General features: G+C 47.7%; 1 protein-coding gene across 1 annotated transcript in view; it reads right to left on the bottom strand.

Annotated features, from left to right (window-relative positions):
- Positions 1-15,597, bottom strand: part of LOC116957387 (adhesion G protein-coupled receptor F5-like) — a 66,935-nt gene extending 51,338 nt beyond the window's left edge. Inside the window, exons 1-2 of the mRNA XM_032979508.2 lie at positions 15,478-15,597; positions 2,270-2,365 (exon numbers count right to left, since the gene is read on the bottom strand). Coding sequence (XP_032835399.1) covers positions 2,270-2,365; positions 15,478-15,559 — 178 coding nt within the window. The 5' untranslated portion in view covers positions 15,560-15,597. The remainder of the gene's footprint in view (positions 1-2,269; positions 2,366-15,477) is intronic.
- Positions 15,598-15,901: the final 304 nt, after the last annotated feature.

Genomic DNA, 15,901 nt, shown 5'->3' with positions numbered 1-15,901 from the left:
TGGGAGCCAGAGGACATCCCTGTCGCACCCCAAGGTGTACAGGGAATGGCTCTGACTCCCGGCCACGTAGTTTTACCCGGGCCCGCTCACCATCATGAAGGTCCTTAATGATCGTGAGCAGAGGGTCAGGTACTCCAAAAGCACGAAGAACGACCCAGAGCCCAGGCCTACTGATGGTATCATAGGCCTTGACCAGGTCAATAAAGCAGAGATGTAGGTCTTGTTGGAATTCCCTACACCTCTGCTGTAGCAGACGGACAGAAAATATGGCATCTGTGCAGGACCGCCCTTTCCTGAAACCGCATTGGGGCTCCGCAAGCCTCTCCTCAGCGTGCCTGGCAAGGCGATGCTGAATAATCCTTGCCAGGACCTTTCCCGGCACACTGAGGAGTGAGATGCCCCTGTAGTTGTTACAGTCTGTGCGGTCCCCCTTCTTAAAAAGGGGGACCACCAGGGCATCCTTCCAATCCTGCGGAACCCGTCCAGTGGTCCAGACTGTTGTTATGATGTCATATAGGGCAGTCTGTGCACAAACGCCACCCTCCCTCAGCATTTCGCTTGGGAGATCATCTCTGCCCGCTGCCTTTCCTGGTCTCAGACTCCGGATCGCCTTCAATACTTCCTCAGCAGATGGCACCTCAGCCAGCCACTCACAGGGGGTGACTTCATCCAATATTTGAGGCACCGCATCCTCAGCAGGGTCATCCTCACTTTGTGCCACGATCTTTTCCTGGCTGAGGGATTTTCCCTCCCCCAGGACCTCACAGAAATGCTCAGCAAATCTGCGAACCTGTTCCTGGGGGTCGGAAATTGGATCACCGTTTTTTCCCCTAATGATGGTAATAGGTGTGGCGCTGCAGGTTACTTTTTTGATGGAGTTAAATAGAGATTTGTGATCACGGGCCACTGAGGCAGACTCCATCTCCTCAGCAACCCGCGACCACCACCCATCCTTGCAGCGCCTCACGGCTCTCCGAACCTCCGAGCGAAGGCTGCGGTAAGCCTCCTCATTCTCTGACGTGGGATTCTGTAGCCGATGACAGTGGGCCTGTCGCTTTTTCTCAACCATCCTGAACAACTCCTCTGTCATCCAGGGTGTCTGGGGAGGTCTGGGCCGCGTACCCAAAGCAGCCATTGCAGCTGCATGAGTCACAGTCCTAAACCTCGCCCATTTACCCTCGACATCAGGAGGAGTCGGGGACGATGCCAATCCCAGCCGCAAGCGATGATGAAATTCTCGCTTGCAACTTTCATCAGATAACTGAGACCAGGCCACTTTAGGTTGGAATGGGGTCCTGGGTGTACACCCACCACCGGAGTGGAAGAATGGCAGGCGCATCTTACAGATGACTAGTCGATGGTCAGAGGGCAGATCAGCTCCACGGTAGGTCCTGGTGTCAAGGACATGGGCTCGCATTCGCTGGTCCGTCACTATGTAGTCCAGCAGATGTTCTTGCTTGGACCCGGCATGCATCCATGATGTTGTGTGGATGCGCCGATGCCGGAACAGCGTGTTGGTAATTACAAGCCCATGGGCTGCACAAAAATCTAGCAGCCTCCTACCGTTGTTATTGAGCTGATCTGGCCCATGCCCTCCAATCACTCCAGACCAGGTGCCAGTATCATGACCAACTCGGGCATTGAAGTCACCCAACATGATGACTCTATCCCGAGGGGCCACTTTAGCCAGCACCTGTGACAGGAGGTCATAGAAGGCATCTGACTCATCGGCTTTGCCTGCATCCCTCCACGGATGTTCATCTTCGGTGGGGGCATAAGTAACCACGACCACCATTCCTCGCCTCCGGTTGATGGGAAGGCGAGCCCAAAGTAGCCTGGGGCTTACAGCTTCCCACACCTCACCGCCACGCTCCCACGCCCCCTTCATTCTTTTGTTCAAAAGAAGACCCACACCCTGTTGTTTGGCAGTCTGCTGCCCCGAGTAGAGGACTGTCCACCCCTCATGGTGGCAGGAGCCAGAGCCGGTCCACCGGACCTCCTGAATGCCGCATAGATCCAGGCGGTACCGGTCCAGCTCCCGACAGAGGAGTGGCAGCCTCTCCTCTGCAGTGAGCGTTCGAACATTCCACGTGGCCACCCGTAGTGGCTTTTCGTTGTTTCTGGAGTAGCCCCGAGGGTAGGTATTCAATCTCCTGGCTCCGCCAATTGGGGTTTGGCCAGGAGACGTCATAGACGCCTGGCCCCCCAGGGCCTCCGGCACACACACTTGTACACATGCACACGTGCAGGCCGTGGTCGTCAGACTTACAGTAATTCATGTTGCTGGTGCCGTTAATGTTGTAGAGGATTTTAGACATGCAGTTCCCATTGGCGTTGAGAGCTTCCTTCCTGGAGGACACTGTGACTGGAGACCGGACAGACAGAGAGACAGGGCAAATCGTGATGAAGCAGTAGACATCACCATTATTGGACAAACGATGGTGCAGATGATGGCAGGTGCAGATGATGGCAGGAGCTGATCTCAATCATTTATTTAGAGGGGAGGAGGACTCGGAGGAGCTGAACTAAACCATGGACCTGAATTAAAAATTCACCCGACAAAGGGGAGAGAGACATGCGAACTGCAGGGTCGGGATCGAACCCACAACCTACTTTATACCAGGCCAGGTAGTTAACATCTCGGCGCCACTTGTGGAAAGAAGCTATGAAGCTCTTTTGCACAGATGTCCACTAACAGTAGATTAGAGAAAAGAATAGGTGTCATCCTTTCTGGAAATAAAACAGGAGTTGTATTAATATGTTCCAACACCAAATAGAAACCTTTGCAAGGAATCATGTCTGCATTAACCACATACCATACTTGTGGTGAACATGCAAACAAAAAAAAACATGCTCTGACAGTATTGCATTGTCTTTTAAACCGATTGGTCCACACCAGAGACAGCTTTCTTTAGAGCTGAGTCTCAAACAGTGTTAGACCAGAAGACGCCAAAAGGCGAATAGCACTAAGACAACGCACTATCAGGACATGAAGAGCTCGGGGTGATCAGCTCGTGCAGATGATCCCGAGCTCTCAATGTCCAGATAGTGCATCGTCTTAGTGCTGTTCGTCTGTTGGCGTCTTCTGGTCTGTTAAGGCTATATGGGGGATCTTTGTCTTTGTCTATATGTGTGTGTGTGTGTGTAAGTCCATATGTTTCTGTGTGTAGGTCAATGTGTGTGTGAGTATATGTATGTTTGCGTGAGTCGATGTGTGTTTGTAAGTCTACGTATGTGTGCGAGTCCATGTGTGTGTAAGTCCATGTGTGTAAGTCGATTTCTGTCTGTGTGAGTCCATATGTGTGTATAAGTGCATGTGTATATGTGTGTAAGTCGCTGTGTGTGTTTAAGTCCATGTATGTGTATGTAAGTTCATGTGTGTGTGTAAGTCGCTGTGTGTGTAATTCGATCTGTGTGTGTATAAGTCGATGTGTGTGTGTAAGTCGGTGTGTGTCTAGGTCGATGTGTGTGTGTAAGTTGATGTGTCTGTGTGTGTGAGTCAATGTGTGTCTGTGAGTCGATGTGTCTGTGTGTGAGAGTTGATGTGTGTGAGTCGATATGTGTGTGTGTGTCAGTCAATGTGTGTGTTAGTCGATGTCTGTGCGTGGCTCCATATCAAACAGTGTAAGTCCATTTATTCGTGTGTGTGTGTAGGTCCATGTGTGTGTGTGGCTCTATGTACGTGTGTGAGTCCATGTGTGTTTATTTGTCAGTCTATGTGTGTGAGTCCATGTGTGTGTGTTCGTCGATATGTGTGTTTAAGTCCATATACAGTGAGGGAAAAAGTATTTGATCCCCTGCTGAGTTTGTACGTTGTCCCACTGACAAAGAAATGATCAGTCTATCATTTTAATGGTAGGTTTATTTGAACAGCGAGAAACTGAATAACAACAAGAAAATCCGGAAAAACGCATGTCAAAAATTGTATAAATTGATTTGCATTTTAATGAGAGAAATAGGCATTTGACCCGCTCTCAATCAGAAAGATTTCGGACTCCCAGGTGTCTTTTATACAGGTGTAGTGTTCGATTTCACTCGGACAACTTCTGTCTTTCTTCGAACACCGCTTTATTTACAACTCTCAGCATGTCCTCCACATTCCACAATATCCAGGTCGCCACGGCTCGCTCGCCGTGCTTCACTCGACTCGCTAGCCACCTTTGTCTCTCCACTCCCCACGATTACTTCGCTTGCTCCGCACTCAGCGACTCCGCACTCAGCGACTCCGCACTCAGCGACTCCGCATCTCAGCAACTCCGCACTCAGCAACTCCGCACTCAGCGACTCCGCACTCAGCGACTCCGCACTCAGCAACTCCGCACACAGCGTCTTCGCGCACAGCGACTTCAGCTCCGCTATCGCTACGCTCTCTCCACTGCCAACTACTTCTCTTCTTCAGCTCTGCTATCGTTACACTCTCTCTACTGCTAGCTGCTTCTCTTCTTCAGCTTCGCTCCATACTCTGTTTCCAAACTCCATCTCCAACTCTGTCTCCAAACTCCGTTTCCAATTCTGTCTCCAAACTCTGTTTCCAATTCTGTCTCCAAACTCTGTCCCCCACTCTGTCTCCAAACTCTCCTCCAAACTCCACGTCTTGCCTCGTCCAGCTCCCAACCCCAACTCCCGCTCCAATTGCTGACCCCCCCAATTTATCCCCGCTCTCATTACGCCCCAATTAATTAGTCCGCGTCCCAACGGCACTCCGCGTGATCCGTACACCTGTTTCTCGCCAGACTTCAAGACGCCTCTCCAGCCCCGGCAACAGCCCCAACCAATCACAGCCGTCCTTGGCTCTCCCAGCTTAATTGCCCCAACGTAACCTGCACTGTATTTGCCTTCGTTACAGGCTGACCCAACATAACCCCAATGACTTTGCCTTCACAACAGGCTGACCCAACATAACCCGCACTGTCTCTGTTTCCATGCAATACGCACCTTTCTACGCCACTACACAGGTAACGAGGTGAGATTAGGAGCACACTCTTAAAGGGAGTGCTCCTAATCTCAGCTTGTTACCTGTATAAAAGGCACCTGTCCACAGAAGCAATCAATCAATCAGATTCCAAACTCTCCACCATGGCCAAGACCAAAGAGCTCTCCAAGGATGTCAGGGACAAGATTATAGACCTACACAAGGCTGAAATGGGCTACAAGACCATTGCCAAGCAGCTTGGTGAGAAGGTGACAACAGTTGGTGCGATTATTCGGAATTGGAAGAAACACAAAAGAACTGTTAATCTCCCTCGGCATGGGGCTCCATGCAAGATCTCGCCTCGTGGAGTTCCAATGATCATGAGAACGGTGAGGAATCAGCCCAGAACTACACGGGAGAATCTTGTCAATGATCTCAAGGCAGCTGGGACCATAGTCACCAAGAAAACAATTGGTAACACACTACGCCGTGAAGGACTGAAATCCTGCAGCGCCCGCAAGGTCCCCCTGCTCAAAAAAGCACATATACATGCCTGTCTGAAGTTTGCCAATGAACATATGAATGATTCAGAGGACAACTGGGTGAAAGTGTCGTGGTCAGATGAGACCAAAATGGAGCTCTTTGGCATCAACTCAACTCGCCGTGTTTGGAGGAGGAATGCTGCCTATGAACCCAAGAACACCATCCCCACCGTCAAACATGGAGGTGGAAACATGCTTTGGGGGTGTTTTTCTGCTAAGGGGACAGGACAACTTCACCCCATCAAAGGGACGATGGATGGGGCCATGTACCATCAAATCTTGGGTGAGAACCTCCTTCCCTCAGCCAGGGCATTGAAAATGGGTCGTGGATGGGTATTCCAGCATGACAATGACCCAAAACACACGGCCAAGGCAACAAAGGAGTGGCTCAAGAAGAAGCACATTAAGGTCCTGGAGTGGCCTAGCCAGTCTCCAGACCTTAATCCCATAGAAAATATGTGTAGGGAGCTGAAGGTTCGAGTTGCCACACGTCAGCCTCGAAACCTTAATGACTTGGAGAAGATCTGCAAAGAGGAGTGGGACAAAATCCATCCTGAGATGTGTGCAAACCTGGTGGCCAACTACAAGAAACGTCTGACCTCTGTGATTGCCAACAAGGGTTTTGCCAGCAAGTACTAAGTCATGTTTTGCAGAGGGGTCAAGTACTTATTTCCCTCATTAAAATGCAAATCAATTTATAACATTTTTGACATGCGTTTTTCTGGATTTTTTGTTGTTATTCTGTCTCTCACTGTTCAAATTAACCTACCATTAAATTATAGACTGATCATTTCTTTCTCAGTGGGCAAACGTACAAAATCAGCAGGGGATCAAATACTTTTAACCCTCACTGTATGTATGTGTGTTGGTCCATGTGTGTGTGAGTTTATTTACGTGTGTGTGTGTGAGAGTCAATATGTGTGTGTAAGTCTATGTGTGTGTGTGTGAGTCGATGTGTGTGTGTGTGTAGTCCGGCAAAACAACAGCCTACCTCTTTATGGTGCCGGATGGGCAACGCTGTTGTGGGGAGTGCTGTGAGGGGAGGGCCAATTCCGATTGGCCTTTCCCTTCATGGCGTTTGCGACTACCACAGCGTCCAAAAGGGGGCTCTGGACGGGACGAATAGGCTGGTAACCCCTCCACCTTCAATTCATTACCGCTAAACCACGACGGAAAAAAAATAATGAATAAGCTTGTGCCGGAGGTCCCAGGGGGAGAGGCTTCTATGACGCCTCCTGGCCAAACCCCATTAGGCGGAGCCAGGAGACTGAATCCTTACCCTCGGGGCTCCTCCAATAACAATAAAAAACACTATTCGTGGCCACGTGGAATGTTCGAACGCTCACTGCGGAGGAGAAGCTGCCACTCCTCTGTCGGGAGCTGGACCGGTACCGCCTGAATCTGTGGTATTCAGCAGGTCCGGTGGACCGGCTTTGGCTCCTGCCACAATGAGGGGTGTACAGTTCTCTTCTCGGGGCAGGAGACTGCCAAACAACAGGGAGTGCCTCTTCTGAACAAAATAATGAAGGGGGCGTGGGAGCATGGCGGTGAGGTGCGGGAAGCTGTAAGCCCCAGGCTACTTTGGCCTCGCCTTCCCATCAACCAAAGGTGAGGAGTGGTGGTCATGGTTACTTATGCCACCACTGAAGACGAACATCCATGGAGGGATGCAGGCAAGGCCAATGAGTCAGATGTCTTCTATGACCTTGTATATATAGGCCTTTTTCCAAAAAATTATATTAAGAATAATTCTGCCAATATATTTTTAAATAATAATAATCGATCGGGGTGAGCATGGGGCATGAAAAGGTGAGGCACACCCCACCCCTTACACCCAGCTGCCTTGCCACATTAAAGCAACTGGAGGGAGGAGGTCATAAAAAGCCATTAAATAATAAACTCGGGGCAAAGAGAGGTTAACGACGATCTGGGAAATCTCCAGATTGTCAAAGGACCATATGACACAACCTCCACGGACGTTTTGGACAGTTCACAAACAAATCTCCAGACTCAATGGTACGAACGCAGAGCACAGGGCAAACGGACATTACAACTGGCGTTTTTTTTACTTTGTTAAAAGTTTGAAACTTGGCAACAAGAACAAATCGACAGTATAGACTGCATTCTACATTAGTGACTTTTATTATTACTTATTTTATTTAACCCTTATTCACCGCCAGAGAGCATAGAGCAGGAGAGAGCGTTCAACCAGTGCAACCGAGCAAGAGTGTCGGCACCAGCGACCTGCGGACAAGCTGCGAGTGCAACAGGGCACCTTCAAAGACCAAGCGTCGTGCTGACTCAGCTCATCCAGCAGCGGAGGGGCCTGCAGCTGCCACCGAGGGAGAGAAAGAGCGCCGTGTGTGTGATACGCCCACACACCCACGACTCATCACCCAGCAGGGAACCAAGGCATTTTTGGTACAAGAAACAGCCCACCTCAGCGTCTGCTTAACGAAAAGAGTTGAGGAGGGAAACAATACGCCCACCCACGCATAACGCACATATCGGGACTAATAAGAGTACTATAAATTTCGCTTTGTGTTTCAAAAAGGGTGGCCATCCTAAGGTGGTGCATTAACTATTAGCTGATCATGAAAAGCATTGCTGCCCATTGAGTTACGTGGATACGGTCGTTTAGAAGTATTTTAATAATTATTTGTGTTAATTGCTTAACTGTACCAATGAATTCATTGATGAAACTAAACATTTATAAACATCTACGTTATGAATCTACACACTTGCAGGGATACTATTGTGTTAAAATCTTTCTTTTGATCACAGAATCTTGCCCGCAAATTTATTGAAGCCTTAGCAGGCACACTGCCACACACCATTGTTCCAAGACATTTCGTTAATTTCATAATCTTACCAATAAATTCATTGAGGTCTACCTTTGCTTTCGGGACATGTTTATTTGTTGCTGTTTGTATGAATATTATCACATACATTTTAAAGAACTTTTTCCCATCGCCGTGTATGGTCGCTTTACTCTGAGGAATTAACCGATTGTTCTGTTACCCAGTTTAACAAACGTGATCATTGAGGGTTAAATGTACGGATCAATGAGGAGGACATCTCCAGGAGTACTGTGTTGACATTCCTAGCATAAGAGTTCGCATATTAGTGTGTTCTGTTTTTGTTTAGAGATCAAAGTTGCTTAACACAGAAGAGTCTGAGTGGTGCCTTCCTAAGTTCATGCATAATAATCATAATTATAACAACTGTTCCTGCGGTGAGATCTGAATCTTGAGACCTGACATAAACAAAACAAGACAATCAGTAAAAGTTAAAGCGAGAATCATTGCATTATCCCGATTGATAATACAACCCTAGACAACGAAGCCGTGCTTAATCAGCATAATTACATCACACTTGCATAACTTCATACAAATCATTGCATTATCCCGATTCATAATACAACCCTAGACAACGAGGCAGAGCATAATTATCATAACTGCACACATTCGCATAATTACATACACTTGCATAACCTAATACAATTACACATTCCTAATTAGCATACATACATTAGCATAATTTCGGATAATAACACTTTTTTAAAAAAAATTCATTTAATTTGCATTATTTTTATTATTTTTTTCGAGATTTAATATATACAACAACCTCCTGTCACAGGTGCTAGCTAAAGTGGCCCCTCGGGATAGTCATTTTGTTGGGTCACTTCAGTCCCGAGTTGGTCATGATGCTGGCACCTGGTCTGGAGTGATTGGAGGGCATGGGCCAGATCAGCTTAATAACAACGGTAGGAGGCTGCATAGATTTTTGTGCAGCCCATGGGCTTGTAATTACCAACATTCTGTTCCGGCATCGGCGCATCCACACAACATCATGGATGCATGCCGGGTCCAAACAAGAACATCTGCTGGACTACATAGTGACGGACCAGCGGATGCGGGCCCATCTCCTTGACACCGGGACCTACCGTGGAGCTGATCTGCCCATTGACCATCGACTTGTCATCTATAAGATGCGCCTGCCATTCTTCCACTCCAGTGGTGGGTGTACACCCAGGACCCCATTCACACCCTTAGTGGCATGGTCTCAGCTAGCTAATGAAAGTTGCAAGTGAGAAATTTAATCATCGCTTGCAGCTGGGTTTGGCATCGACCCCCACTCCTCCTGATGTCGAGGGGAAATGGGTGAGGTTTATGACTGTGGCTCATGCAGCTGCAATGGCTGCTTTGGGTACACAGTCCAGACCTCCCCAGAGACCCTGGCTGACAGAGGAGGTGTTCAAGCTGGCTGAAAAAAGCAACAGGCCCACTCTCATCGGCTACAGCATCCACGTTGGAGAATGAGGAGTCTTACCGTAGTCTACGCTCTGAGGTTCAGACAGCCGTAAGGCACTGCAAGGATGGGTGGTGGTCGTGGGTTGCTGTGGAGATGGAATCTGCCGTAGTGCCCCGTGATCACAAATCGCTCTTTAATTCCATCAAAAAGGTAACTTGCAGCACCACAGTTATTACTCTCATTAGGGGAACAAACGGTGATCCAATCTCTGACCCCAAGGGACAGATTTGCATATTTTCTGAGCATTTTTATGAGGTTCTGGCAGGGGGGAAATCCCTCAGCCTGGAAGCATGGGGCAAAGTGGGGATGACCCTGCTGAGGCTGCGGTGCCTCAAATATTGTAATAAAAAGTCACCCCCTGTGAGCTACTGGCTGATCTGTTGAGGAAGTACTGAAGGCGATCCAGAGTCTGAGACCAGGAAAGGCACCGGGCAGAGATGATCTCCAAAGTGAAATGCTGAGGGAGGGTTGTGTTTGTGCAAGGACTGCCCTAAATGACATCATAACAACAGTTTGGACCACTGGACAGGTTCCGCAGGACTGGAAGAATGCCCTGGATGTCCCCTTCTTTAAGAAGGGGGACCGCACAGACTGTAATAACTACAGGGGGATCTCACTCCTCAGTGTGCTGGGAAAGGTCCTGGCAAGGATTATTCAACATCGCCTTGCTAGGCACGCTGAGGAGAGGCTTGCAGAGCCCCAATGCGGTTTCAGTAAAGGGCGGTCCTGCACAGATGCCATATTTTCTGTCCATCTGCTACAGCAGAGGTGGAGGGAATTCCAACAAGACTTACATCTCTGCTTTATTGACCTGGTCAAGGCCTATGATACCATCAGTAGGCCTGCCCTCTGGGTTGTTCTTCGTGCTTTCGGAGTCTCTGACCCTTTGCTCATGATCATTATGGACCTTCATGATGATGAGTGGGCCAGGGTAAAACTACGTAGCCGGGAATCAGAGCCATTTCCTGTACACGTTGGGGTGCAACAGGGATGGCCTCTGGCTCCCACATTATTTAACATCTATTTTTGACTGCGTAGTTCGTGAAGCCTTCAATAGCTGTAACGGAGGAATTTCCACCTAGTACAGATACAATGGGAGGCTGATCGATGCCCGGGTGTGGTCAAGGGATGTATCCCATTTGCTAAATCACGTTATGTATGACGATGATCTGGTAATTGCTGCTCACTCAGAGGAAGAGTTGGAAGTGCTGCTGCTGAACCTGGAGATTGCCACCAAGAGGTGGGACCTTACCCATCAGCACCACCAAAACTAAGCACCTGCCTGGGTATGTTGTACCATCGGACACTCCACCCCCACAATTCCCAATTGGTGATAGGGCAGTTGTGGAGAGAGTGGAGAGTTTCCCATACCTTGGCAGTGTGCTCATGACTCCAGTTTAACAGCAGAGGTCTCACTCCGAATGAGTCGAGGGGCATTACCTTTTAATCAGTTGCGTAACGCTGTGTGGAAGCTACCTGGTCTATCGCTCCGCACTAAGCTTCAGGTCTTCTCAGCAACAGGCATTCGCTCCCTTCTCTACGCTTGCGAAGCGTGAACCCCCCTAATGGAACATTTTCACTGGTTAGAAACATTTAGGCTGGCCTGCCTACAATCCATCCTGGGTTTAACAAGGCTGGATTGTGTTAGGAGCTCACAAATCATTGAAAGATGTGGACAAAGTCCCATCGGTGAGCTCCTCCGGCAGGCAACGCTGCGTTGGCTGGGTCATGTAGCCCGCATGTCCAGCCATGGCATGCCTAAACAGCTTTTGTTCGGCCGGATCGAGGGGGCTAAATGGGTGCGGTACGGGCTATAGAAGAGATGGAGTGATGTGGTACAGGAGGATGTGGAGCTGAGTGGACTTGCCGATGACTGGCATCAGCGGTGTCAAGATCGTCCTCTGTGGAGGAGGCTCGTGAAGGATGCTACTGGGCAGTTGGAGTCAGTCGCCCTCCAACAACAACGGAGGGCGGAGGAGCGACGCTCAGAACAACGAGCGGAGCGGCGGGTGGCTAAAGCACAGCAAGTTGGCACAGTAGGGGGCACAGGTGGTGCATCAGCCACTCGTCTCAATCAGTCGACCCGTGGCACCTGGGTCTGCCCCATGACCTCCTGCCAGTGGGCGTTCGACACTTCACGTGGCCTCAAGGTGCAGATAGCCTGGCACAAGCGTCATGGGGACGTCACCACCACTTCGTGGCGAATGGCGGTTGTTGTGTGTAAGTCAATTTGTTTATGTGTGTGGGTCGATGTGTGTTTGTCTTTTTCGCCCAGGCAACGCCGGGTACTTCCCGCTAGTAATATATAAACATCATTCTCAATATGGCTCGTCAAAAACAACATTGATGTTAATGTCATCGACACTGCGTGTATGAATATTAGCAACAGCTATAGACCTATTTCACATCCACAACCGAAGCCAAAATATAACCACAGCCTTTATTACCACAACTACAACCACATTAAATTTCGATTTAAAGCTTTCGTGACTGCAATGATTCATCTTCTTTGGTTCTTTCGGTAAAGTCACGTAGAATGAGAATAAAATAATAAATTGATAAAATAAAATAACACAATAATATTCTCACGACGTTTCGGCCACAACACAAGCGGCCTTCATCAGGTGAAGGGAGCGAGACTGTCTGGTAGGACAGCGCTGGAGTGAGAGAGCCACGTTCAGATCACGGCTTTTAAGCTGTGTGAGAGGAACAAAGAGCCTTGACGAAGGAATTAGCATAAAATTTAGCATTGAAAAGGCTGAATGATTAGCTTGTGACTGGTCACAGAAATAGCTATGTTAAAAGTTAAAGCATACACATCCGCAGAGGCACCCATTGTTAAAAGGAATTAGCATAGAATTTAGCATTGAAATAGCTAAATTAAGGCATTCGCTTGTAACTGCTACAGAAATAGTTACGTTGAAGTCAGAGCATACACATTCACCGAGGCACTTAGTACAAATCAAAACAGGAGAATTTAGCATTGAAATAACTAGGCGAATTTAGCATTGAAATAACTGGGTGATTTGCTAGTGACTGGTCACAGAAATGACTACAAATCTGAGCTATTCACAGTACTATATAGTGAACCAATAAAAACTAAATATAAATTACCTTCATGTTATCAATAAACTCTATATTCTCCAATCAGCTAAGCTACCAACCATAAGTCGTTATATATCACAATGCTATATGGCGAAAAAATGGGTGGATTCTTACCCTCAAATTTCCGTACCACGGATAGCTACGGGCCCCGTTCAGACGGACGAGTTCGTCCATGGTCGGAACAGAGGAGGGGGAGAGAGACAGCTGCGAAGCCCTAGTATACTCCATGTTGTAAACCATACCATTAACCGTGGTGTGAGAGGTATTAAGAGGCAATGCTGGCGAAAGAGCTGCGGTCTGAAGGTCATCGTAAAATTACAATTAATTAAGAACAGAAATGATTTAACACATCTTTCCAGTGGTTACTGAGCCTGAATCCATCTTCTCGGTTGAAATTGTCTCTGTGCTTGTATATGTGAATGGCCTCATGAACGAATCTCTCATGGTAGCCAGTTGGTTTGCAAAGAACCTCCGTCTTGGAGAAGTCAATGTCATGTGAGCCCACTGAATTGTAACAGTGATCTGCCACGGCAGAGGAGTTCGTCTTACCGTGTTTCAAGTCTGCTTTATGTTCGCGGATGCGATCCGAGATATGTCAGTGCCTCTGTGGTAGTAGCTACATTGGAGAAACCAAAAGACATATCTCGGATCGCATCCGCGAACATAAAGCAGACTTGAAACACGGTAAGACGAACTCCTCTGCCGTGGCAGATCACTGTTACAATTCAGTGGGCTCACATGACATTGACTTCTCCAAGACGGAGGTTCTTTGCAAACCAACTGGCTACCATGAGAGATTCGTTCATGAGGCCATTCACATATACAAGCACAGAGACAATTTCAACCGAGAAGATGGATTCAGGCTCAGTAACCACTGGAAAGATGTGTTAAATCATTTCTGTTCTTAATTAATTGTAATTTTACGATGACCTTCAGACCGCAGCTCTTTCGCCAGCATTGCCTCTTAATACCTCTCACACCACGGTTAATGGTATGGTTTACAACATGGAGTATACTAGGGCTTCGCAGCTGTCTCTCTCCCCCTCCTCTGTTCCGACCATGGACGAACTCGTCCGTCTGAACGGGGCCCGTAGCTATCCGTGGTACGGAAATTTGAGGGTAAGAATCCACCCATTTTTTCGCCATATAGCATTGTGATATATAACGACTTATGGTTGGTAGCTTAGCTGATTGGAGAATATAGAGTTTATTGATAACATGAAGGTAATTTATATTTAGTTTTTATTGGTTCACTATATAGTACTGTGAATAGCTCAGATTTGTAGTCATTTCTGTGACCAGTCACTAGCAAATCACCCAGTTATTTCAATGCTAAATTCGCCTAGTTATTTCAATGCTAAATTCTCCTGTTTTGATTTGTACTAAGTGCCTCGGTGAATGTGTATGCTCTGACTTCAACGTAACTATTTCTGTAGCAGTTACAAGCGAATGCCTTAATTTAGCTATTTCAATGCTAAATTCTATGCTAATTCCTTTTAACAATGGGTGCCTCTGCGGATGTGTATGCTTTAACTTTTAACATAGCTATTTCTGTGACCAGTCACAAGCTAATCATTCAGCCTTTTCAATGCTAAATTTTATGCTAATTCCTTCGTCAAGGCTCTTTGTTCCTCTCACACAGCTTAAAAGCCGTGATCTGAACGTGGCTCTCTCACTCCAGCGCTGTCCTACCAGACAGTCTCGCTCCCTTCACCTGATGAAGGCCGCTTGTGTTGTGGCCGAAACGTCGTGAGAATATTATTGTGTTATTTTATTTTATCAATTTATTATTTTATTCTCATTCTACGTGACTTTACCGAAAGAACCAAAGAAGATACAACCACATTATTGCCAAAACTACAACCACATTATAATCAAAACTACAACCACATTATAATCAAAACTACAACCACATAACCACAACTACAACCAAAATATAACCACAACTTCAACCAAATTATAGCCAAAACTACAACCACGTCATAACTAAAACTACAACCACATTATAACCACTACAACCAAAATATTACAACTACAAACACATTAAAACCACAAGCAATACGACACGTAACCACAACAGCCGCCAATATAATCACTGCCACAGCCACAACTGCATTGTAACCACGAACTTAACCACATTATACACCGCTGTATAACAACAACATAACCACAGCAGGCTTTAATACGGTGCCCATAAACATACACAATGCTAAACAGTAGGTGATGAGTGGGTGGGTGGCTGACTGGATCAGAGAGTGAGCGTTATTGGGTGGATTTATTGAGTGGGTGGGCGGCTGAGTGAATGGGTGAGTGGCTAAGTGGGTGATTGGTTGAGCGAGTGGACTGGTTGAGCGGGTAGGCGAGTAAATGATTGGATGGCGAAGTGGGTGAGTGGGTGCATGAGTGGATTGAGTGAGTGAATGGGTGGTTGAGTGGCTGAGTGGGTGATTGGGTGAGTGGGTGGATGGATAAGTGGGTGGATGGATGAGTGAGTGGATGGATAGATTAGTGGGTGAGTGGGTGGGTGAGTGGCTATGTGGGTGGGTGAGTGGCTATGTGGGTGGGTGAGTGGCTGTGTGTGTAGCTACCCGCGTGCCTGCCTACCTTGCTGCGCCGGTGTGAGCATCGGTAGAGCGAGCAGCAGCTGCAGCCAGGCAGCCACCACGATCCCCGCACGGTCCCCCATCGGCTTTCTTACTGAGCCCCTGCAGTGAACCACGGAGGGGCTCGTTGAGCGACACAGAGAGGAGGAGGAGGGGCTATATGGATAGGGGGCGGGGCTCTATTGTGAGAAGGCGGGGTCAGTCATCGATAGGGCGTGGCTATTACAGACCAATTCAGACCTTTTTGATCATCCCGTGTACCTTATAAATCTCAACGTTCATCCTACAAAGTCTCATTACAAGGGGGAAACACACATAAATATCAAATGTTTTGCCCCTATTGAAACGGCTATACGCCGTATGGACCTGAAAACTCAATTCCCCTGTACAAAAATACGGATAAACGGTATGGGTATGGGGTACAG

The sequence above is a fragment of the Petromyzon marinus genome, chromosome 73, assembly GCF_048934315.1.
Source record: "Petromyzon marinus isolate PM22_M1 ecotype Great Lakes invasive population chromosome 73, UKy_Petmar_22M1.pri1.0, whole genome shotgun sequence".
Classification (NCBI taxonomy): Eukaryota; Metazoa; Chordata; class Hyperoartia; order Petromyzontiformes; family Petromyzontidae; genus Petromyzon; species Petromyzon marinus.
Note: the sequence above shows the minus strand (reverse complement) of the source record. Positions and strands in the feature narration are given on the sequence as shown.